Raw genomic sequence first — 25,439 nt, forward strand, 5'->3', positions numbered from 1 at the left:
ACAACAAAAACACAATAGAAATTTAACTTAAGAAGTGCAAAAGTGCTGGTTACTACCATTTTTATGGACTACAAAAAATGGCATGTTTATACCAGTCGTATGTTGAAAAAAATATATGGGGTCTTATCTAACGGCATATCACGTGCTATTTTTAAAAAGCAACAAAAAAATAGAAGAAAATAAAAATATAAAACACATTTTAATTATTGCACTGATTGTATCAATTATGTTGGCTGATGGTCGGCTGGTGGTTGAATGGTTGGATGGTCGGCTGCTGCTTGTGTTAATCAGAACATAAATCAAATCACCATTAACTATGAAATTAAGTATAATTCGATTTTAAAGCTTTTCTTTTTTTAAGTGTTTGTGGCAAGATAATTAAAATTTAATACAATTTGTGTTTTTTTAACAGTTGCAATTGCACATATTCTATGTTGCAACATATTAAATTTTATGCTGCATAGTTATCGGCATGTTAAAGAGATGCTGGTAAAATGTTCAGCTTAAGTTGCTGCTATTAATTATTTTAGAGAAATTTTAATAATTTATTGCTTTAAAGTGTTACTAGAGGATTATTATTATCTTTTTAATTTAATTTTGATGAAAGCTAAATGTTTGCTTAATTTACTTTCTTAAAAAGCAAATGCTAGTAACGTTATGATGACAATACTTTAAAGAGTAAGCTATAAACTGATCAAGTTAGCTTAGATTTATAGCATTGACTTTCTTAAATATATAATGTTCTCAAGTCTTAATTATAAACTGTAGTCATGACAATAGACTGATAATCCTGACTACATACTACTATACAGTCTTCAATATGGACTGATCTAGAGTCTTGACTATAGACTGATCTATAGTTTTGACTATAGACTGCTCTATAATGTTAACTGTAGACTGATCTAAAGTCTTGACTATTGACTATCTGCAGTCTTTACTAAAGACTGATCTACAGTCTCGACTATAGACTGATCAATAGTCATGACTATAGTCTGATCTAAAGTCCTGCCTGTAGACTGATCTATATTCTTGACTATGGACTCATCTATAGTCTTGACTATAGACTAATTTATAGTCTTGGCTATATACTGATCTATGGTCTTGACTATATACTGATCCATAGTCTTGAATATCGACTGTTCTATAGTTTTGACTATAGACTGATCAACAATTATTATTATAGACTGGTCTATAATGTTGATTTAAACTGATCTATAGTTTTGACTGTAGTCTAACTTAAAGTCTCGACTATAAACCTATAGTGTTGACTGATGTATAGACTTGACTATAAACTGATCATAGTCTTGACTACAGACTGATCTATAGTCTTTACTATAGAATGATCTACAGTCTTGACAATAGACTTATATATAGCCTTGACTATAGACTGATATACAGTTTTGACTATAGACTGATCTATAATATTGACTATAGACTGATCTATATCCTTGACTGATCTATAGTTTTGAATATAGACTGATCTATAGTTTTGACTATAGACTGATCTATAGACTTCACTTAATTCTTATCCATGGTCTTGACTATAGACTGATCTATAGTTTGGACTACAGACTGATCTGTAGTCTTGACTATAGACTGATCTATAGCTTTGACTATTGACTGATCAATAGTCATGACTGTAGACTGTTCTATAGTCCTGACTATAGTCTTATCCATGGTCTTGACTATAGACCGATCTATAGTCTTGAATATAGACTGATCTATAGTTTTGACTAGATTGATCTATAATCTTGACTATAGACTATCTATATTCTTGACTATAGACTGATCTATAGTCTTGACTATAGACTGATCTATAGTCTTGAATATAGACTGTAGTCTGTAGTCGACACTATGATCAGTCTATAGTCAAGTCTATAGATCTACATATAATAAACACTATAGATCTATAGTCGAGACTTTAAGTTAGACTACAGTCAAGACTATAGATCAGTCTATATTCAAGACTATAGACTTATAAACTTATCAATAGGCTTGATTATAGAATGTTCTTTTATCTTGGCTACAGACTGATCTATAGTCTTGACTATAGACTGATCTATAGTCTTGACTATAGACTGATCTATAGTTTTGAGTATAGACTGATCAATAGTGATGACTATAGTCTGATCTAAAGTAGACTGATCTATAGGCCTGACTATAGTCTTATCTTATCTATAGACAGATCTATAGTCTTGACTATAGACTGATCTATAGTCTTATCTATGGTCTAGACTATAGATTGATCTATAGACCGATCTACAGTCTAGACTATAGACCGATATATAGTCTAGAGTTAAATAAAAGATTTACTAACTGAATAATAAACAAAACCACGACTATAGATCAGTCTATAGTCTAGACTACAAACTGATCTATAGTCTAGACTGTAAACTGAACTATAGTCTTGACTGTAGACTGATCTATAATCTTGACTATAAACTGATCTACAATAGTAACAGCTTGACTGTAAGAAAATAATCTATTTACCGATCTATAGAAAAGACTGATTTATTGTCCGTCGACAGATCTATTGTGAAAAGTATACACTGATTATGCATTGACAAAGAACTGATCTATAGTCAAGATTAAAAACCGATCTATATTCGGAGCTGATTTTAAGTTAGTTGTCATTTGCTAACTAAAAGTAAAATTAATTTCCTAATTGGGTATTTGTCACATTTCATAAAAAAGGAAACCATAAAAATGTTCCTCCCAAAAAACAAAAGACTTAAGACACACACACATTTCTAAAAAAAATAAACTATACACTCACGTGTGGAGATTTTCCTAACTTCTTCTTAATTATCATATAATTGCTAATGTCTAGTTTTCATCAGCTAAATAAAAAAGATACTTTCTTAACAGCCAAATAAAAGTAAAATTAGTTTCCCAATTAGATTTTTTCACATTTCTTAAAGAAATTAACAAAAAAAAATCTCACACCCTAAAAACCACACAAAACAAAAGACTTAAGAAACAAACGCACAAATTTTACAATCACGTGTTGAGATTTTCTTTTGGTTTTAAACAACAATACTAATAAAGCAGTAAATTAATTTACAACTGGCAACATTATTTAACAAACACACTTACATATAAATCAATAAATTGCAATATTTTGTTGTTTTTCTTTTTCTTTTACTTTTTGAACACAAATTCACCTGAGTATAAAGTTACATCGTGGTGAAGAGAGTGTTCAAGAGATAGAGAGTAATAACCATAAAAATGTGAATCATCAGCTGTGCAATTAAAACTAGTTTTAAACGATGAGTTAAATAAAAGATTTACTAACTGAATAACAAACAAAACCCACTCACACTCACACAGAACTCTCCGACTGAGTCAGTTTCAACAAGTTGGCTTTTTACGTAAAGATTTTGAATTTAGTTGGCGTAAAACAGACAACAGCTATAGACGTGTTGTTGGCGGAATTAAACGAAACGCGTTATACGGTTTAAATACTTGAAATATAAAGAAAAAAATAAGCAGAGAAGCAATAAAAAATATAAATTATCTTTATCATACAAAAAAATGTACGTTAAAATTTGTGGGTAAAAAGAGTAAATAAAGGGGGAAAATATATGCGTTTTTTTTTTCTCTAAATATGTGTTTGTATTTTGTTTTCAAGTGAAAATTTAACATTTTGTATTATTGCATAAAGAAATTTTTAATTTTTTGGAAAGAAATATATAAAAAGTGTGAAGGTGTTAAACACAGCAGAAGCAAAAAAAAAATATATATATAAAATAAAAGAAATAAATAACACACACAAAGGAAATTAAAACAAATAAGAAAAAAATTAATAAAAAAAAAAATTTACGAAAAAATAAAAAAAGAAAAATTTCCGGTATTAAACATAATCATACCTACACAACAGTTTTTAACGCTTTATTACAATATAAAAAAATATAAATATTCATTTTAAGTTTTAATAAAAGTTTTCATAAATTTTCTTAATTTATTTATAAATTTTCTCTTTTATAGTAAAATCATGTTTAGTTTAAACTTTTGGCGTTTATTTTTAAATATTTCCTTAATTGGTTTAACATTTTTTAATGGATTAACTCATGCAAAAGGTAAGTTTGTGTTAATCTTAACATTTTTAATATTTTCCTAAGAAAAATCCCGGCTTTAGTTTTATAAATTTTTTTTATTATGAAAATTAATATTTTTTTATGAAATATGATGTCATATTTTAAACACAATCAACGAAATGTACACAGCACAAAAAAAAAAAAAGTTTTATAAAAATAAAATTTATATATAGAGAGATGTATCGTATAGATATTTGTACTAACGTAACCTTGTTTCTGGCTTTGTATTTCTCTTTACTTAAAATTTATTTATTTTTTTCCATACAATCCGATAAGTGTGGAGTTGAAAAAAAAAACACCGAACAAAAAAAGAAGAATAATGCTAAAAACTGTTTATAAATTGGCAATAAACAATGGTGTGATACCCTATAAATAGAAAAAATTCAATAGTCAAGAATATATACTGATTTATAGTCTAGAATATAAAATGATGTATACTCAAGATTATAGAATGATCCATAGTCAAGTCTATAAGTCAATATTATTGACTGATCTATAGTCAACACTATAGACTGATCTATAGTCAAGACTATAGACTGATCTATAGTCAAGACTATAGACTGATCTATAGTCAAGACTTTAGACAGATCTATAGTCAAGAATATAGATCGATCTATAGTCAAGACTGATCTATAGTCAAGATTATAGACTGATCTATAGTCAAGACTATAGACTGATCTATAGTCAAGACTATAGACTGATCTATAGTCAAGACTATAGACTGATCTATAGTCAAGACTATAGACTGATCTATAGTCAAGACTATAGACTGTCTATAGTCAACACTTTGGACTGATCTATGGTGAAGACTATATACTGATCTATAGTCAAGACTATAGATTGATCTTTAGGCAAGACTATAGACTGATTTATAGTCAAAACAATAGACTGACCTATTGTCAAGACTATAGACTGATCTATAGTCAAGACTATAGACTGATCTATAATCAAGACTATAGACTGATCTATAATCAAGGCTATAGACTGATCTATAGTCAAGACTATAGACTGATCTATAGTCAAGACTATATACTGATCTAGTCGAGACTATAGACTGATCTATATTCAAGACTATAGACTGATCTATAGTCAAGACTATAGACTGATCTATAATCAAGACTGATATAGACTGATCTATAATCAAGACTATGGACTGATCTATAGTCAGGACTATAGACTGATCTATAGTCAAGACTATAAACAAACCAATAGCCAAGATCTATAGTCAAGATTATAGAACGACCTATAACTAAGACTATAGACTGATCATAAAGTCAAGACTAAAGACTGATCTATAGCCCAGACTATAGGCTGATCTATAGCCAAGACTATTGATTAAGATTATAGACTGTTCTATAATTAGGACTATAGACTGATCTATATTCAAGACAATAGACTGATCTATACTCAAGACTATAGACTGATCTATAGTCAAGACTATAGACTGATCTATAGTCAAGACTATAGACTGATCTATAGTCAAGACTATAGTCTAATCTATAGTCAAGAATATAGACTGATCTATAGTCAAGACTATAGACTGATCTATAGTCAAGAATATTGACTGATCTGTAGTCAAGACTATTGACTGTTTTATAATTAGGACTATAGACTGATCTATAATTGGGACTTTAGACTGATCAATAGCCAAGACTATAAACTGATCTATAGTCAAGACTATAGACTGATCTTTAGACAAGACTATAGACTATAGTCATAACTATAGACTGACTTATAGTCAAGACTATAGACTGATCTATAGCCAAGATTATAGATTGATCTATAGTCAAGACTATAGACTGATCTATTGTCAAGACTATAAACAAATCTATATTCAAGACTATAAACAAATCTGTAGTGAAGACTATAAACAAATCTATAGTCAAGATCTATAGTCAAGATTATAGACAGATCTATAGTCATGAATATATACTGATCTATAGCCAAGACTATAGACTGATCATAAAGTCAAGACTATAGACTTATGTATAGTAAAGTTTTTTGTCTGATCTATAATTAGGACTATAGACTGATCAATAGTAAAGACTATAAACTGATCTATAGTCAAGACTATAGACTGATACTTAGTCAAGACTATATAATTATCTATAGTCACGACTATATACTGATCTATAGTCAAGACTATATACTGATCTATAACCGAGACTACAGACTGATCTTTAGACAAGACTATATAGTCAGAACTAGAGACCTATATATAGTCAGAACTATAGACTGATCTATTGTCAAGACTATAGGCTGATCTATAGTCAAGACTATAGACTGATCTATAGTCCAGACTTATGTACAGTCAATGCTATAGAATGATTTATACTCAATACTATAGACTTACCTATAGTCAACACTATTGACAGAGCTATAGTCAAGACTATAGACTAAGCTATTGTCAAGTCTATAGACTTACTGAATGATCTATATTCAAGACTATAGTTTGATCCATAGTCAAGACTATAGACTTAGGTATGATCAAGAAAATAGACTGTTTTTTTATTTTACTTGATATCAAGTGCTACAAACTTCTTAACCAACTTAACAATACACCCCTTTTCTCTAAAATACTATTCTATAAACTATTTCGAAGAAATAGCACTAGATAACAACAACAAAAGCAAAAACTATAAAAAAAATTAAAACTAAACTTAAAGCTAGACATGCATGAAGAGCATTTAACTGTTTATTAAGTATTATGCAAATCAAATCAAATGCTGTTAAAGTTTTTTCTCTCTATACATATAGTTTTTTTTGTCTAATTCATGTTAAACTTCTATTGTTGTTTTATTATAATTAGTAAAAAAAACGCTTTTTTGTTTACAGTGTATTTAAGTTTAGAGGGTTTTTTTGTTTTTACTATAAAACAAAAAAAGACATAGTTTTCATTCATTTGAATTTCGAATAAAATTCGTTATACAACTATTTGGCCGAAAGCTATTTTTTTGTATTTTCATTATATAGAAATATTCAGGCCGAAATAAAAAATATATAGATTTAGTAGTTGGTTGCTTACAATAAACAACAAAAAAAATTACAGTTGGACTTCCGTTAGTCAAATGTAAAATTATTTAGAATATTTGAACGATTACACATGATTCGAATAATGGAACCGTTGTTATAAAGCATTAGTACTTGCATGAACAAAATTTTAGTGCGTTTCGGGCCACAAAACAATTTAATTGGTTAGCAATGCAACAGTATTTAGTTGCTATAGGTAATGATGATGTGATTATTGAAATATAGTAGTAAATTTCTCCTACCTCTCTGTTTTTGTTTTTTAGATTTATGCTAAGTGACCATGAAATATTGTAATATGTGTACTATTATATAATTAAATGTTTAATAACATTTTGAGTTATATAAATAAAATTATTAACGAAAAACTAATGAGGAGGGCTTGACAGACCATAAAATATTTTACAGTAATAATTTTGCAAAAGGTGCCCCAAATAGCATTTATTTAAGACTATAGTCTGATCTATAGTAAAAACTATTGGCAGATCTGTATTACAAAAATATAAACTGATATAGCCAAGACTGGTCTATATCCAAGACTATAAACTGATCTGTAGTCAAGAATGTAGGCTGGTCTATGGGCAAGACTGATCTATATTCAGGACAATAGCAGTTTATACTTAATTAAGGCTAAAGACTGATCTATAGGCATATCTAAAGTCATTAACAAAGACTTATCTACACTCAGAAATATGGAGTAATCTATAGCCATGGATGTGGACTGATCTATAGTCAAAGCTGATATAAGTCAATTATATTAACTATAGATCAATGTATAGCTTAGACTAATAGACTGATCTATAGTCAACAGTATAAACTGATATGTAGTCAACAGTATACACTGATCTATAGTTAACAGTATCAACTGATTTGTAGTCAAGACTATAGACTGATCTATAGTCAACATTATAAACTGATCTGTAGTCAAAGCTATAGACTGATCTATAGTCAACAGTATAAACTGATTGATAGTCAAGACAAGAGACAGATCTATGGTCTAGGCTATAGACTGATCAATTGTCAAAACTCTAGACTGATCTATTGTCAAGACTATAGACTGATCTATAATCAAGACTATAGACTGATCTATAGTCAAGACTATAGACTGATCTATAGTCAAGACTATAAACTGACCTATAGTCAAGACTATAGACTGATCAATAGTCAAGACTATAGACTGATCTATAGTCAAGACTATAGACTGATCTATAGTCAAGACTATAGACTGATCTATAGTCAAGACTATAGACTGATCTATACATTATAGACTAATCTACAGTCAAGACTATAGCCTGATCTATAATCAAGTCCAGACTATAGACTGATCTATAGTCCAGACTATAGACTGATCTATAGTCCAGACTATAGACTGATCTATAGTCAAGACTGATCTATAGTCAACACTATAGACTGATCTATAGTCAAGACAATAGACTGATCTATAGTCAAGACTATAGACTAATCTATAGTAACAGGCTATAGTCTAATCTATAGTCAAAACTATAAACTAATCTACACTTAAGACTATAGACTGATCCATATGAAGACTATAGACTGATCAATAGTCAAGACTATAGACTGATCTATAATCAAGTCAAGACTATAGACTAATCTATAGTCAAGACTATATACTGATCTATACACTATAGACTAATCTACAGTCAAGACTATAGATTGATCTATAGTCAAGACTATATACTGATCTATAATCAAGCCTATGGACTGATCTATAGTCCAGACTATAGACAGATCTATAGTTAAGACTATAGACTGATCTATAGTTAAGACTATAGACTGATCTATAGTTAAGACTATAGACTGATCTATAGTCAAGACTATAGACTGATCTATACACTATAGACTAATCTACAGTCAAGACTAAAGATTGATCTATAGTCAAGACTATAGACTGATCTATAATCAAAATTATGGACTGATCTATAGTTCAAACTATAGACTGATCTATAGTCAAGACTAAAGACTTATCTATAGTCAAGACAATAGACTGATCTATAGTCAAGGCTATAGACTGATCTATGGGCTACACTAATCTGTAGTAACAGGCTATTGTCTAATCTATAGTCAAAACTATAAACTAATCTACACTTAAGACTATAGACTGATCCATTTGAAGACTATAGACTGATCTATCTATAGTCAAGACTATAGACTGATCTATAAACAAGACTATGGACTGATCTATATTCAAGACTATAGACGGATCTATATTCAAGAGTATAGATTGATCTATTGTCACGACTATAGACTGATCAATAGTCAAGACTATAGACTGATCTATAGTCAAGACTATAGACTGATCTATAACCAAGACTATAGACCGGTCTACAGGCAAGGCTACAGATTGATCTATATATCAAGACTATAGACTGATCTATTATCAAGACTATGGACTGATCTGTAGTCAAGACTATAGACTAATCTATAGACATGACTATAGACTGATCTATGGTCTAGACTATAGACTGATCTATAGACAAGACTGTAGACAGATCTATAGTCGCAACTATAGACTGATCTATAGTGAAGACTATAGACTGAACTATAGTCAAGATTATAGACTGATTTATAGTCAAGATTATAGACTGATCTATAATCAAGACTATTTGGTAACTCGGAAACAACCATTAGAACAACAGAGCATTTTGTTTATTTTCAACTTTAAGCCTGGAGCATTCTTAACAGGTTTCATTCCCTTGCTGATGTTTAAGAATTTGTTAATTTATAGAAAATATGCATAAACAGATGTATGTTTGCCAATTCATAATGATAAATTAAATATTTGAATAATGATCAAATACAACTTTTTAACCTTGTGGTTATTTGTAAATAATTAAAAAAAATATATTTTTTTTCTATATTTTATAACATATAATTAGCAATTTTAGACAAAACTGACCCTGTAAAATGGCAAAAGTAATTAAAGAATAAATTCTAAAAAGAAATAGAACCTAAAAATAAACTTTGTAGAAGAACGTTTGAAAAAAGGAATTAAATAATTTCAAATTACTTTAATTGAGGCAGAATGGAGGCTCTAAAAACTCTGAAATTCTTACAATTCTTGGTTTGAAAATAATGTTTGAATTAGCAGTAGAAATATTCGAGACCCCTAGTTGAAAGTTTGTATTATTTTATAAATGATAAATAAATATGTAAACAACATAAATATATCAAATGTCCAAAAAATAGTCTCTTTGCTGCAGCCATAACTTAAATCAACAATTCATATCAAGTTGATTTTGTTGTTGTTTTGCTGATATTTAAAAGACGATCAAACAATTTGACTGCAATAAATAATAAAACAAAAAAAATCTAAAATGTAGAGAAAAAAAACCTTAAGGGTCTGAACTTTAACGTCAAAACTTTAAAGGAACTTATATAGAAATGGAGAAAAATACCAGCCACAAGACAACAAAAGAACTTAAAGAAAAATTGTTTTAAATTGCCGCCAGACCGTGTCCGTCTAGCTGTCTGTTAGTATGTCTGGGCCAAAAACAAAAGCGTTTTGTCTTCTCTTACTTCTTTTACCTCAGTTGTGTTTTTGCTGCTTGGCCAATGTAAAGACTGGCAAAGAGTATAGAGATTCATACCTTAACCATAGTATGGAATATACAATGTGATGTTTTGTCTATCAGCCAGACAGACCAATTGATGCAAAATATCCATTGGCCTAATCATACCACACACAAGATAAATAATCATTTGGCAACTGTATGTAGGCATTTGTATTGGGTGTTTATACATACATACATATGTATGTATGTATGTATGTATGTATGTATGTATGTATGTATGTATGTATGTATGTATGTATGTATGTATGTATGTATGTATGTATGTATGTATGTATGTATGTATGTATGTATGTTTGAATATGTTAGCATTTATTTAGTGTTATTTTCGAGATGTGGTTTTTGATCCGCCAGCTCCTTATATTTAGTTTAGTTTTCTTCTTTCATAGTGCCTTGTTTTTGATATGTCTCGAGGAACAAACATGATGCCTTTAAGGTTTTGGCCAGGTTGTGGCAAGCATTTCTTACTTAAATAAGGGCAAGGCAAGACTTTGTTGCAATATGTTTTCTGCATATATATTCATTTTAAAAGGATGGGTTTGCATATTTAATACTAATATTTAACATTTCATTATCATTTTGCGTTATATTTTCAAGCAAAAATCGCAGTCAACCTTAAATCTTATTGAAAATATGAAATTACATAGAACAAGTCATATGCCGACCTAGCGCTGAAGCATTTAAACATGTAAAACAAAAGACTTAAGCTACAAACCTCGTGTAATAACACCACAATTTCTAGTTTATCAAAAAATCTAACAAAAACTTTTTCCATAAAAACTATTTATTTAACTAATTAATTACCTGCCTTTTAGCCTTGATTTAATTAAAACAAATCTCTCATTAACCTTTACGTTTCTTACCATTATGATTCATTTTACATTTTTTTCAATTTACAACTATATTTTTATAACGTTTTAACCTTATATAGTTATCGATTAATAACATATATATATATATATATATATAGCAAATCTTAAGCAACAACTACAAAAAAACCCACAATCTCATTTATAATGTCTTACAACCCACATATTTTATTTCCTTTTTCTTTACACTCTTCCATTTACACTTCATAGCAATACTTTGTTTTTATATTTCTGTTGTTTTTCTTTTAACAAGCAAAAAAATGTTTATTATAAATTATTTTATATTTTTACTTAAGTATTTATAATAAGAGTGAAATAAAATAAACAAACAAATAAACGTACAACAAAAAAAACGATATACCATTCAGTTATCTTTGCTTATTAGGCAACAATCATTCTAAAATATCAACGCCAACTGACACACTACATCATCATGAGATCATGGTCTGAAACAAAAACTCTAGCTGGAAATAAACTGTAATACTTGTATTAATAAAGTGAGCGTGTTGAAAAAAAAAACAACTTAAAAGATCTTTTGTTTTAAACAGGCTAGAGAAATGACAAGAAAATGAAATTAAATGAAATGATGATGATGTTGAGTCAAAGTGGGAAAGATTTTTTAGTGTATTTATAATGACCAAGAAAGTGAACTACAAATTAAAAGCATTCCGACCTTAATCAAGTACGATTCCGAATAGAATTGAACTAGAATCTAAAGCTGAACAAAACTAAAGTATAACTGAACTAGAACTGAACTAGAACTGAACTAGAACTGAACTAGAACTGAACTAGAACTGAACTAGAACTGAACTAGAACTGAACTAGAACTGAACTAGAACTGAACTAGAACTGAACTAGAACTGAACTAGAACTGAACTAGAACTGAACTAGAACTGAACTAGAACTGAACTAGAACTGAACTAGAACTGAACTAGAACTGAACTAGAACTGAACTAGAACTGAACTAGAACTGAACTAGAACTGAACTCGAACTGAACTAGAACTGAACTAGAAACTGAACTAGAACTGAACTAGAACTGAACTAGAACTGAACTAGAACTGAAACTAGAACTGAACTAGACTGAACTAGAACTGAACTAGAACTGAACTAGAACTGAACTAGAACTGAACTAGAACTGAACTAGAACTGAACTAGAACTGAACTAGAACTGAACTAGAACTGAACTAGAACTGAACTAGAACTGAACTAGAACTGAACTAGAACTGAACTAGAACTGAACTAGAACTGAACTAGAACTGAACTAGAACTGAACTAACTGAACTGAACTGAACTAGAACTGAACTAGAACTGAACTAGAACTGAACTAGAACTGAACTAGAACTGAACTAGAACTGAACTAGAACTGAACTAGAACTGAACTAGAACTGAACTAGAACTGAACTAGAACTGAACTAGAACTGAACTAGAACTGAACTAGACGAACTAGAACTGAACTAGAACTGAACTAGAACTGAACTAGAACTGAACTAGAACTGAACTAGAACTGAACTAGAAACTGAACTAGAACTGAACTAGAACTGAACTAGAACTGAACTAGAACTGAACTAGAACTGAACTAGAACTGAACTAGAACTGAACTAGAACTGAACTAGAACTGAACTAGAACTGAACTAGAACTGAACTAGAACTGAACTAGAACTGAACTAGAACTGAACTAGAACTGAACTAGAACTGAACTAGAACTGAACTAGAACTGAACTAGAACTGAACTAGAACTGAACTAGAAACTGAACTAGAACTGAACTACTGAACTAGAACTGAACTAGAACTGAACTAGAACTGAACTAGAACTGAACTAGAACTGAACTAGAACTGAACTAGAACTGAACTAGAACTGAACTAGAACTGAACTAGAACTGAACTAGAACTGAACTAGAACTGAACTAGAACTGAACTAGAACTGAACTAGAACTGAACTAGAACTGAACTAGAACTGAACTAGAACTGAACTAGAACTGAACTAGAACTGAACTAGAACTGAACTAGAACTGAACTAGAACTGAACTAGAACTGAACTAGAACTGAACTAGAACTGAAGTAGAACTGAAAGTAGAACTGAACTAGAACTGAACTAGAACTGAACTAGAACTGAACTAGAACTGAACTAGTTAGTTAGTTAGTTAGTTAGTTAGTTAGTTAGTTAGTAGTAGTTAGTAGTTAGTTAGTTAGTTAGTTAGTGTTAGTTAGTTAGTTAGTTAGTTAGTTAGTTAGTTAGTTAGTTAGTTAGTTAGTAGTTAGTTAGTTAGTTAGTTAGTTAGTTAGTTAGTTAGTTAGTTAGTTAGTTAGTTAGTTAGTTAGTTAGTTAGTTAGTTAGTTAGTTAGTTAGTTAGTTAGTTAGTTAGTTAGTTAGTAGTTAGTTAGTTAGTTAGTTAGTTAGTTAGTTAGTTAGTTAGTTAGTTAGTTAGTAGTTAGTTAGTTAGTTAGTTAGTTAGTAGTTAGTTAGTAGTTAGTTAGTTAGTTAGTTAGTTAGTTAGTTAGTTAGTTAGTTAGTTAGTAGTTAGTTAGTTAGTTAGTTAGTTAGTTAGTTAGTAGTTAGTTAGTTAGTTAGTTAGTTAGTTAGTTAGTTAGTTAGTTAGTTAGTTAGTTAGTTAGTTAGTTAGTTAGTTAGTTAGTTAGTTAGTTAGTTAGTAGTTAGTTAGTTAGTTAGTTAGTTAGTTAGTTAGTTAGTTAGTTAGTTAGTTAGTTAGTTAGTTAGTTAGTTAGTTAGTTAGTTAGTTAGTTAGTTAGTTAGTTAGTAGTTAGTTAGTAGTTAGTTAGTTTAGTAGTTAGTTAGTTAGTTAGTTAGTTAGTTAGTTAGTTAGTTAGTTAGTTAGTTAGTTAGTTAGTTAGTTAGTTAGTTAGTTAGTAGTTAGTTAGTTAGTAGTTAGTTAGTTAGTTAGTTAGTTAGTTAGTTAGTTAGTTAGTTAGTTAGTTAGTTAGTTAGTTAGTTAGTTAGTTAGTTAGTTAGTTAGTTAGTTAGTTAGTTAGTTAGTTAGTTAGTAGTTAGTTAGTTAGTTAGTTAGTTAGTTAGTTAGTTAGTTAGTAGTTAGTTAGTTAGTTAGTTAGTTAGTTAGTTAGTTAGTTAGTTAGTTAGTTAGTTAGTTAGTTAGTTAGTTAGTTAGTTAGTTAGTTAGTTAGTTAGTTAGTTAGTTAGTTAGTTAGTTAGTTAGTTAGTTAGTTAGTTAGTTAGTTAGTTAGTTAGTTAGTAGTTAGTTAGTTAGTTAGTTAGTTGTTAGTTAGTAGTTAGTTAGTTAGTTAGTTAGTAGTTAGTTAGTTAGTTAGTTAGTCAGTTCCCGTACTACTATTGTTTCAAATATGATCCATTGCCAATCAATCTTCTAGCTTTGAAATTCAATTCTTCCCAACCAACTTCTCAGAAACGTAGCGTACCATTCGGATAATAAAACAAACAAAGTTAAACAAGCCAAGAAACACCATTTAATGTTGTCGTTTAACCAGACTTACCACAAAACAAGTTCAAAATATAAATACTTTAAATCAACAATAATTGCAAAAAATCTACAAAAAAAAACAACTCATAGAAAATATAAAGCATACTTAAGCTAAAAGCTCTCTCATTCTCCTCTCATAGACACACACAGATACTTATTCAATACATTAACATTTTCGGTCAATAAAATGACAATGACACAACGTTAATGAGGGCTCAACTCAGATAAAAAAAGTCTTACTAAGCAAGCGACAAAATTAAAATATGAACCAATGATTGTATTTTTTACTCGTGATAATGACAACTAAAATTATTTTTAATTATATGCAATTAATGTTAGTAATAAAGTATGTTGAATAATGGTGTTTTTTCTTTTATTAAACAACTAAAGACAGAGACAAATTAGATTTTTTTTTTTCAAATATTTTTAACACTAAGTTTATTTTATACCAAATACGCTGCATTTATTTAAAAACCATTAAATTTATTTGGGTTAAAAGCTGTGTTAAATTGCTTAAAATCAAATTTACCATAAATTATTTATTTGACGCAATTCAAATTAGTGCGAAATTTAAAATCTGATTTAAAATTCAGTCTAAATAACATCGATAATAAAATTATACAGTGGTTTAGCAGAAAAGAAGCTTTTACAGAGTTTGATCTAAAACTTTTTAAAGGTTCAAATAACTTGCAAAATACTCGAAAAACTTTAACACTACTATTCATTTCAAAGCCAAAGAATTTTACTTAATAAAAAATACAGTTTTTATAAATAAATAAAAACTTTATTTATTTAAACAATTCAAAATTTGTACATTTTTTCCATAAAAATATTTGCACTTTCTAAAATAAAAGTCCAATAAATCAACAAAAAAATTCCACATAAATTACATAAACACATTTCTAATCAAAATCAACATTCATATCTTTGATAACAAGATCACGTATGTGACTTCTCTTAATTTTATCGGAGCCCGTTTTGGGTAGAGTATCAAAGAAATAAACACCACCATGCAAGTGATAGTATTCCTGCAATTCCTCACTCACCACCTTCTTAATCAAATCCTCAGTTAACTTTTCACCCTCAGGAGTTTTGGCACGTACCACAGCACAGGCCGAGACATTGGCATACAAAACATTGGGAATGCCAAAGACACAGACCTCTTGTACACCGGGAATTCTTAAGATGACATTTTCTATTTTCTCAGGATAAACATGTAAATTGAATGACTTATAGACATCTTTATCGCGGGCACAAATATGCAAAAAACCCTGTTCATCGAAATAGCCCACATCTCCTGTTGAGAACCATTGATCTTTGAAAACCTTTTCAAAGGCCTCCTGGTTATTCATATAACCCAACCAATTATAACGGAATTTAATGTGTATTTCACCGTGCTCATTAATGCCCAAAGCTTTGCCATCCTTATCTAGAATCCGTACTATCTTATTGGGCAACAGTTTGCCATCGGAACCCTTGAGACCACGACCCAATAAAACATAATTATTCGTGAGCAAAGCAGATAACTCGGTCATACCATAGGCCACCACAAATCCAGGTTTTTTCGTATTATCATCTACAAGAGCATTAATAGTTTCATAAGTAACTTGTGGTACTTTGGAACCACCACAGAGTATAGTATCTATGGATTTCATGCAATCCTTCCATTCTGGTTTATTTAAAAGTGCGATTTCAGTCATATTCACGGTACTATTAATCATATGGGTCACCCGATGACGCTTCACCACATCCATGAAATAGTCGGGTGTAAAGGGTTTGGTGGTGACGATACGCAAGCAACCACGTAAAAGTGATTCCTTCAAAGTCCAAAAGCCAGAAACCCAATAGATCGAGCTGAAGGAAAAGGCAACCGAGTCGGTACGGAGGGTGTGGCTAAGAAAAGAAATGTTTCAGAATTTGAATTTGAAGTGAAATAGAACATAATTAGAACTAGAACTGAACTAGAACTGAACTAGAACTGAACTAGAACTGAACTAGAACTGAACTAGAACTGAACTAGAACTGAACTAGAACTGAACTAGAACTGAACTAGAACTGAACTAGAACTGAACTAGAACTGAACTAGAACTGAACTAGAACTGAACTAGAACTGAACTAGAACTGAACTAGAACTGAACTAGAACTGAACTAGAACTGAACTAGAACTGAACTAGAACTGAACTAGAACTGAAATAGAACTGAACTAGAACTGAACTAGAACTGAACTAGAACTGAAGTATAACTGAACTAGAACTGAACTAGAGCTGAACTAGAACTAAACTAGAACTGAACTAGAACTGAACTAGAACTAGAACTAGAACTGAAATAGAACTAGAACTGAAATAAAACAAGAACTGAACTAGAACTGAACTAGAACTAGAACTGAACTAGAACTGAACTAGAACTGAACTAGAACTGAACTAGAACTGAAGTATAACTGAACTAGAACTGAACTAGAACTGAACTAGAACTGAACTAGAACTGAACTAGAGCTGAACTAGAACTGAACTAGAACTGAACTAGAACTGAACTAGAACTGAACTAGAACTGAACTAGAACTGAACTAGAACTGAACTAGAACTGAACTAGAACTGAACTAGAACTGAACTAGAACTGAACTAGAACTGAACTTGAACTGAACTAGAACTGAACTAGAACTGAACTAGAACTGAACTAGAACTGAACTAGAACTGAACTAGAGCTGAACTAGAACTAAACTAGAACTGAACTAGAACTGAACTAGAACTGAACTAGAACTAGAACTGAAATAGAACTAGAACTGAAATAAAACAAGAACTGAACTAGAACTGAACTAGAACTGAACTAGAACTGAACTAGAACTGAACTAGAACTGAACTAGAACTGAACTAACTGAACCATCGAAATGCTCTCATAATACTTACTATACTCTTTGATTCAAGGCCGCCTTATGAGACATGCATACACCTTTGGGAGGTCCTGTAGTGCCCGAGGAACAACTAATTGCCGCACTATAATCACCATCTATATTCGAGCAGGGAGGTCTATAGCAATTGTATACAAACTATAAGCAACAATTTTCTGTGAAAATCCCTTTTAAACTTACACAAATTCTTCCAATTCCTCATCACTATAATCGCCCAATAATTCTTTAACATTGGGTAGATTTGCAACCTCACCATTCACAATATAAATGCGAGCATTTAAATTCAGATTTTCATTAACATTTACAGCTGCCTGATAATTGGCCACATCACAAAAAATAAATTTAGGACGTGTTACCTTATAAATAACTTCCAATTCAGCTGAAAAGAAAATGGTTATGAAACGTTTGCATTTGTTACATAACACCGCCAACAAAAAAAATACCTTGATCAAATAGATCAAAAACAGCATTTATAGCGGCACCACTCAACCAAACGGCCAATATAATCGATGACAAGTAATGAGAATTGGTGGCATATAAACCCATAACATCTCTGGGCTGTACACCCAATTTAACAAATGTTTTACAAATACTCAAGGCATTCTTCAGCAACTGTTCTCCCGTTAACTCTTCCCCAGTGTTGTCTACATATTGTAATACTTTTTTACGATTCTGTTGCAATACTGTAATAATAGCATCACCCAAAGTCATATCAGGTCCATAAAAGTCCTTTTGTTTGGGACCATACCAGGTCTTAGTGTTTTCATCGTAATAAGTTTCGCAGACAACAGCGGAAAGAGACATCTTTACGGTTTCAGTGTTTTAAGTGCAACTAAAATGACAAATTTTGGGTTTTTGGACAGATTGTTCTTATCAAATAGAAAATTTAAAAAGAATAAAAGAATTTTTGAAAAAAAAAACTCAATTGCCGATTAAGATTATTTTGTTGTTGTTTGATTAAAACAATTGTTTAAATAAAACTATTGCGAATTATGAGAAAGCAATATTTTTTACTCGTGACAATGACAATTAAAATTATTTTTAATAACTAGTAAAATAAAAACTACAATTTGTTTATAAATAAAAATTTAATATAAATTGATTTATTTAAACAATTTTAAACTTGTACAATGTACATGCATATTTATCTACAAAAACAGTAGCACTTTCTAAAATAAAAGTATAATAAACTCTAAAAAACACAATTTTAATCAAATTTAATATTCATATCTTTGATAACAAGATCACGTATGTGACTTCTCTTAATTTTATCGGAGCCCGTTTTGGGTAGAGTATCAAAGAAATAAACACCACCACGCAAATGATAGTATTCCAACAGTTCCTCACTCACCACCTTCTTAATCAAATCTTCAGTTAACTGTTCACCTTCAGAATTTTTGGCACGTACCACAGCACAGGCCGAGACATTGGTATATACAAGATGGGGAATGCCAAAGACACAGACCTCTTGTACACCGGGAATTCTTAAGATGACATTTTCAATCTTCTCAGGGTAAATGTGAATATTATAGGACTTATAGACATCTTGATCACGGGCACAAATATGCAAAAAGCCCTGTTCATCGAAATAGCCCACATCACCAGTTGAAAACCATTGATCTTTGAAAACCTTTTCAAAGGCCCGCCTGGTTATTCATATAACCCAACCAATTGTAACGGAATTTAATGTGTATTTCACCGTGCTCATTAATGCCCAAAGCATTGCCATCTTTATCTAGAATTCGCACAACTTTATTAGGCAACAGTTTGCCATCGGATCCATTGAGACCACGGCCCAATGAAACATAGTTATTGGTGAGTAAAGCAGCTAATTCGGTCATGCCATATGCCACCACAAATCCAGGTTTTTTTGTGTTATCATCTAAAAGTGCATTAATAGTTTCATAAGTAACTTTAGGTACTTTTGAACCACCACAGAGCATGGTATCTATGGATTTCATGCAATCCTTCCACTCTGGTTTATTTAAAAGTGCGATTTCAGTCATATTTACGGTACTAATAATAACATGAGTCACCTGATGACGCTTTACCAAATCCATAAAGTAGTCGGGTGTAAAGGGCTTGGTGGTTACGATACGCAAGCAACCACGTAAAAGCGATTCCTTCAAAGTCCAAAGCCAGAAACCCAATAGATCGAGCTGAACGAAAAGGCAACCGAGTCGGTACTGAGGGTGTGGCTAAGAAAAGAAATGTTTCAGAATTAGAATTTGAAGAACTTAATTAGAACTAGAACTGAAATAGAACTGAACTAGAACTGAACTAGAACTGAACTAGAACTGAACTAGAACTGAACTAGAACTGAACTAGAACTGAACTGGAACTGAACTAGAACTGAACTAGAACTGAACTAGACTGAACTAGAACTGAACTAGAACTGAACTAGAACTGAACTAGAACTGAACTAGAACTGAACTAGAACTGAACTAGAACTGAACTAGATCTGAACTAGAACTGAACTAGATCTGAACTAGAACTGAACTAGAACTGAACTAGAACTGAACTAGAACTGAACTAGAACTGAACTAGAACTGAACTAGAACTGAACTAGAACTGAACTAGAACTGAACTAGAACTGAACTAGAACTGAACTAGAACTGAACTAGAACTGAACTAGAACTGAACTAGAACTGAACTAGAACTGATCTAGAACTGAACTATGAACTAGAACTGAACTAGAACTGAACTAGAACTGAACTAGAACTGAACTAGAACTGAACTAGAACTGAACTAGAACTGAACTAGAACTGAACTAGAACTGAACTAGAACTAGAACTAAACTAGAACTAAACTAGAACTGAACTAGAACTGAACTAAACTGAACTAGAACTGAACTAGAACTGAACTAGAACTGAACTAGAACTGAACTAGAACTAAACTAGAACTGAACTAGAACTAAACTAGAACTGAACTAGAACTGAACTAGAACTGAACTAGAACTGAACTAGAACTGAACTAGAACTGAACTAGAACTGAACTAGAACTGAACTAGAACTGAACTAGAACCGAACTAGAACTGAACTAGAACTGAACTAGAACTGAACTAGAACTGAACTAGAACTGAACTAGAACTGAACTAGAACTGAACTAGAACTGAACTAGAACTGAACTAGAACTGAACTAGAACTGAACTAGAACTGAACTAGAACTGAACTAGAACTGAACTAGAACTGAACTAGAACTGAACTAGAACTGAACTAGAACTGAACTAGAACTGAACTAGAACTGAACTAGAACTAAACTAGAACTAAACTAGAACTGAACTAGAACTGAACTAGAACTGAACTAGAACTGAACTAGAACTGAACTAGAACTGAACTAGAACTGAACTAGAACTGAACTAGAACTGAACTAGAACTGAACTAGAACTGAACTAGAACTGAACTAGAACTGAACTAGAACTGAACTAGAACTGAACTAGAACTGAACTAGAACTGAACTAGAACTGAACTAGAACTGAACTAGAACTGAACTAGAACTGAACTAGAACTGAACTAGAACTGAACTAGACTAGAACTAAACTAGAACTAAACTAGAACTGAACTAGAACTGAACTAGAACTGAACTAAGACTGAACTAGAACTAAACTAGAACTGAACTAGTACTGAACTAGAACTAAACTAGAACTGAACTAGAACTGAACTAGAACTGAACTAGAACTGAACTAGAACTGAACTAGAACTGAACTAGAACTGAACTAGAACTGAACTAGAACTGAACTAGAACTGAACTAGAACTGAACTAGAACTGAACTAGAACTGAACTAGAACTGAACTAGAACTGAACTAGAACTGAACTAGAACTGAACTAGAACTGAACTAGAACTGAACTAGAACTGAACTAGAACTGAACTAGAACTGAACTAGAACTGAACTAGAACTGAACTAGAACTGAACTAGAACTAAACTAGAACTAAACTAGAACACTAGAACTGAACTAGAACTGAACTAGAACTGAACTAGAACTGAACTAGAACTGAACTAGAACTGAACTAGAACTGAACTAGAACTGAACTAGAACTGAACTAGAACTGAACTAGAACTGAACTAGAACTGAACTAGAACTGAACTAGAACTGAACTAGAACTGAACTAGAACTGAACTAGAACTAAACTAGAACTGAACTAGAACTGAACTAGAACTGAACTAGAACTGAACTAGAACTGAACTAGAACTGAACCAGAACTGAACTAGAACTGAACTAGAACTGAACTAGAACTGAACTAGAACTGAACTAGAACTGAGCTAGAACTGAACTAGAACTGAACTAGAACTGAACTAGATCTGAACTAGAACTGAACTAGAACTGAACTAGAACTGAACTAGAACTGAACTAGAACTGAACTAGAACTGACTAGAACTGAACTAGAACTGAACTAGAACTGAACTAGAACTGAACTAGAACTAGAACTGATCTAGAACTGAACTGGAACTGAACTAGAACTGAACTTAAACTGAACTAGATCTGAACACGACCTTTGACCCTGCATGTAAATGATAGAATAAAGTTCTCTTAATACTTACTGTAATCTTTGATTCAATATCGCCTTATGAGACATGCAGACACCTTTGGGAGGACCTGTAGTGCCTGACGAACATGTAATTGCCGCACTATAATCGCCATCTATATTCGAGCAGGGTGGTCTAAAATAATTGTATACGAAACTGTAAATGACATTTTATAATAAAAATCTCCTTTAAACTTACACAAATTCTTCCAATTCCTCATAACTATAATCACCTATTAATTCTTTAATATTGGGTAGGTAGATTGCCACTTCACCATTTACAATATAAATGCCTGCATTTAAATTCAAATTTTTATTAACATTTACGGCTGCCTGATAATTGGCCACATCACAGAAAATAAATTTAGGACGTGTACCTTATAAATAACTTCCAATTCGCCTGAAAATATAACAAAAGATTATGAAATGTTTACATTTGTTTTATTACTCTGCTAAACAAGAATTACCTTGATCAAATAAATCATAAACAGCATTTATAGCGGCACCACTCAACCAAACGGCCAATACTATCGATGACAAGTAATGAGAATTGGTGGCATATAAACCCATAACATCTCTGGGTTGTACGCCCAATTTAACAAATGTTTTACAAATACTCAAGGCATTCTTCAGCAACTGCTCTCCCGTTAACTCCTCCCTAGTGTTGTCTACATATTGTAATACTTTTTTGCGATTTTGATGTAATACAGAAATAATCGCATCACCCAATGTCATATCAGGTCCATAAAAGTCTTTTTGTTTAGGACCATACCAGGTCTTAGTGTTTTCATCGTAATAGGTTTCACAAACAACCGCGGAAAGAGACATTTTATCGCTTTCAATGTTTAAGTACAACTAAGTAAATGGCTTATTTTGGGCTCTCTGTACTGAATTGTATTATCAATTACAATATTTAAAAAATAAAAACAAATTGTGTTGTAATACAATCTATTGCCGATTAAAATTGTTTGTTGTTATTAGATTAACAAAAATATTTAAATAACACGGTGGCGAATTGTGAGATAGCAATACACTCAAGATAAAATGTTAGTAAAAATAAATATTATTTGTTTTTTTTATTATTTATTAAAAACTTTCGATAAAGTTTATAGTCTAGATAAGTTCAGTTCTAGTTCAGTTCTAGTTCAGTTCTAGTTCAGTTCTAGTTCAGTTCTAGTTCAGTTCTAGTTCCTAGTTAGTTCTAGTTCAGTTCTAGTTCAGTTCTAGTTCAGTTCTAGTTCAGTTCTAGTTCAGTTCTAGTTCAGTTCTAGTTCGTTCTAGTTCAGTTCTAGTTCAGTTCTAGTTCAGTTCTAGTTCAGTTCTAGTTCAGTTCTAGTTCAGTTCTAGTTCAGTTCTAGTTCAGTCTAGTTCAGTTCTAGTTCAGTTCTAGTTCAGTTCTAGTTCAGTTCTAGTTCAGTTCTAGTTCAGTTCTAGTTCAGTTCTAGTTCAGTTCTAGTTCAGTTCTAGTTCAGTTCTAGTTCAGTTCTAGTCAGTTCTAGTTCAGTTCTAGTTCAGTTCTAGTTCAGTTCTAGTTCAGTTCTAGTTCAGTTCTAGTTCTAGTTCAGTTCTAGTTCAGTTCTAGTTCAGTTCTAGTTCAGTTCTAGTTCAGTTCTAGTTCAGTTCTAGTTCAGTTCTAGTCAGTTCTAGTTCAGTTCTAGTTCAGTTCTAGTTCAGTTCTAGTTCAGTTCTAGTTCAGTTCTAGTTCAGTTGTAGTTCAGTTCTAGTTCAGTTCTAGTTCAGTTCTAGTTCAGTTCTAGTTCAGTTTTAGTTCAGTTCTATTCAGTTCTAGTCAGTTCTAGTTCAGTTCTAGTTCAGTTCTAGTTCAGTTCTAGTTCAGTTAGTTCAGTTCTAGTTCAGTTCTAGTTCAGTTCTAGTTCAGTTCTAGTTCAGTTCTAGTTCAGTTCTAGTTCAGTCTAGTTCAGTTCTAGTTCAGTTCTAGTTCAGTTCTAGTTCAGTTCTAGTTCAGTTCTAGTTCAGTTCTAGTTCAGTTCTAGTTCAGTTCTAGTTCAGTTCTAGTTCAGTTCTAGTTCAGTTCTAGTTCAGTTCTAGTTCAGTTCTAGTTCAGTTCTAGTTCAGTTCTAGTTCAGTTCTAGTTCAGTTCTAGTTCAGTTCTAGTTCAGTTCTAGTTCAGTTCTAGTTCAGTTCTAGTTCAGTTCTAGTTCAGTTCTAGTTCAGTTCTAGTTCAGTTCTAGTTCAGTTCTAGTTCAGTTCTAGTTCAGTTCTAGTCAGTTCTAGTTCAGTTCTAGTTCAGTTCTAGTTCAGTTCTAGTTCAGTTCTAGTTCAGTTCTAGTTCAATTCTAGTTCAGTTCTAGTTCAGTTCTAGTTCAGTTCTAGTTCAGTTCTAGTTCAGTTCTAGTTCAGTTCTAGTTCAGTTCTAGTTCAGTTCTAGTTCAGTTCTAGTTCAGTTCTAGTTCAGTTCTAGTTCAGTTCTAGTTCAGTTCTAGTTCAGTTCTAGTTCAGTTCTAGTTCAGTTCTAGTTCAGTTCTAGTTCAGTTCTAGTTCAGTTCTAGTTCAGTTCTAGTTCTAGTTCAGTTCTAGTTCAGTTCTAGTTAAGTTCTAGTTCAGTTCTAGTTCAGTTCTAGTTCAGTTCTAGTTCAGTTCTTGTTCAGTTCTAGTTCAGTAGTTCAGTTTAGTTCAGTTCTAGTTCAGTTCTAGTTCAGTTCTAGTTCAGTTCTAGTTCAGTTCTAGTTCAGTTCTAGTTCAGTTCTAGTTCAGTTCTAGTTCAGTTCTAGTTCAGTTCTAGTTCTAGTTCAGTTCTAGTTCAGTTCTAGTCAGTTCTAGTTCAGTTCTAGTTCAGTTCTAGTTCAGTTCTAGTTCAGTTCTAGTTCAGTTCTAGTTCAGTTCCAGTTCAGTTCCAGTTCAGTTCTAGTTCAGTTCCAGTTCAGTTCCAGTTCAGTTCTAGTTCAGTTCTAGTTCAGTTCTAGTTCTAGTTCAGTTCTAGTTCAGTTCTAGTTCAGTTCTAGTTCAGTTCTA

At 31.6% G+C, this 25,439-nt stretch overlaps 3 protein-coding genes across 3 annotated transcripts in view; 1 reads left to right on the plus strand and 2 right to left on the minus strand.

Moving 5' to 3' along the window:
• Positions 1-3,372: 3,372 nt before the first annotated feature.
• LOC119608178 overlaps positions 3,373-25,439 on the plus strand; it is a 63,581-nt gene continuing 41,514 nt past the window's right edge. The window contains exons 1-2 of the mRNA XM_037962490.1: positions 3,373-3,536; positions 3,988-4,079. Coding sequence (XP_037818418.1) covers positions 3,995-4,079 — 85 coding nt within the window. The 5' untranslated portion in view covers positions 3,373-3,536; positions 3,988-3,994. The remainder of the gene's footprint in view (positions 3,537-3,987; positions 4,080-25,439) is intronic.
• Positions 15,807-18,783, minus strand: LOC119608177 (luciferin 4-monooxygenase-like). The gene is made up of 4 exons (XM_037962489.1): positions 18,385-18,783; positions 18,122-18,320; positions 17,940-18,059; positions 15,807-16,929 (listed from the first exon to the last, which is right to left on the minus strand). Exons 1-4 carry the CDS (start codon positions 18,743-18,745, stop codon positions 15,939-15,941), a joined length of 1,671 nt encoding a protein of 556 aa, XP_037818417.1. The 5' UTR covers positions 18,746-18,783; the 3' UTR covers positions 15,807-15,938.
• On the minus strand, positions 19,086-22,602 carry LOC119608179 (2-succinylbenzoate--CoA ligase-like). Its single transcript, XM_037962491.1, has 2 exons — positions 22,483-22,602; positions 19,086-20,139 (listed from the first exon to the last, which is right to left on the minus strand). The coding sequence occupies exon 2, from the start codon at positions 19,999-20,001 to the stop codon at positions 19,576-19,578; it is 426 nt and encodes a 141-aa protein (XP_037818419.1). The 5' UTR covers positions 20,002-20,139; positions 22,483-22,602; the 3' UTR covers positions 19,086-19,575.

Source organism: Lucilia sericata, unplaced genomic scaffold, assembly GCF_015586225.1.
Source record: "Lucilia sericata isolate MDLA Ls3-8-SP2 unplaced genomic scaffold, ASM1558622v1 Contig000801F_arrow, whole genome shotgun sequence".
NCBI classification, from domain to species: domain Eukaryota; kingdom Metazoa; phylum Arthropoda; class Insecta; order Diptera; family Calliphoridae; genus Lucilia; species Lucilia sericata.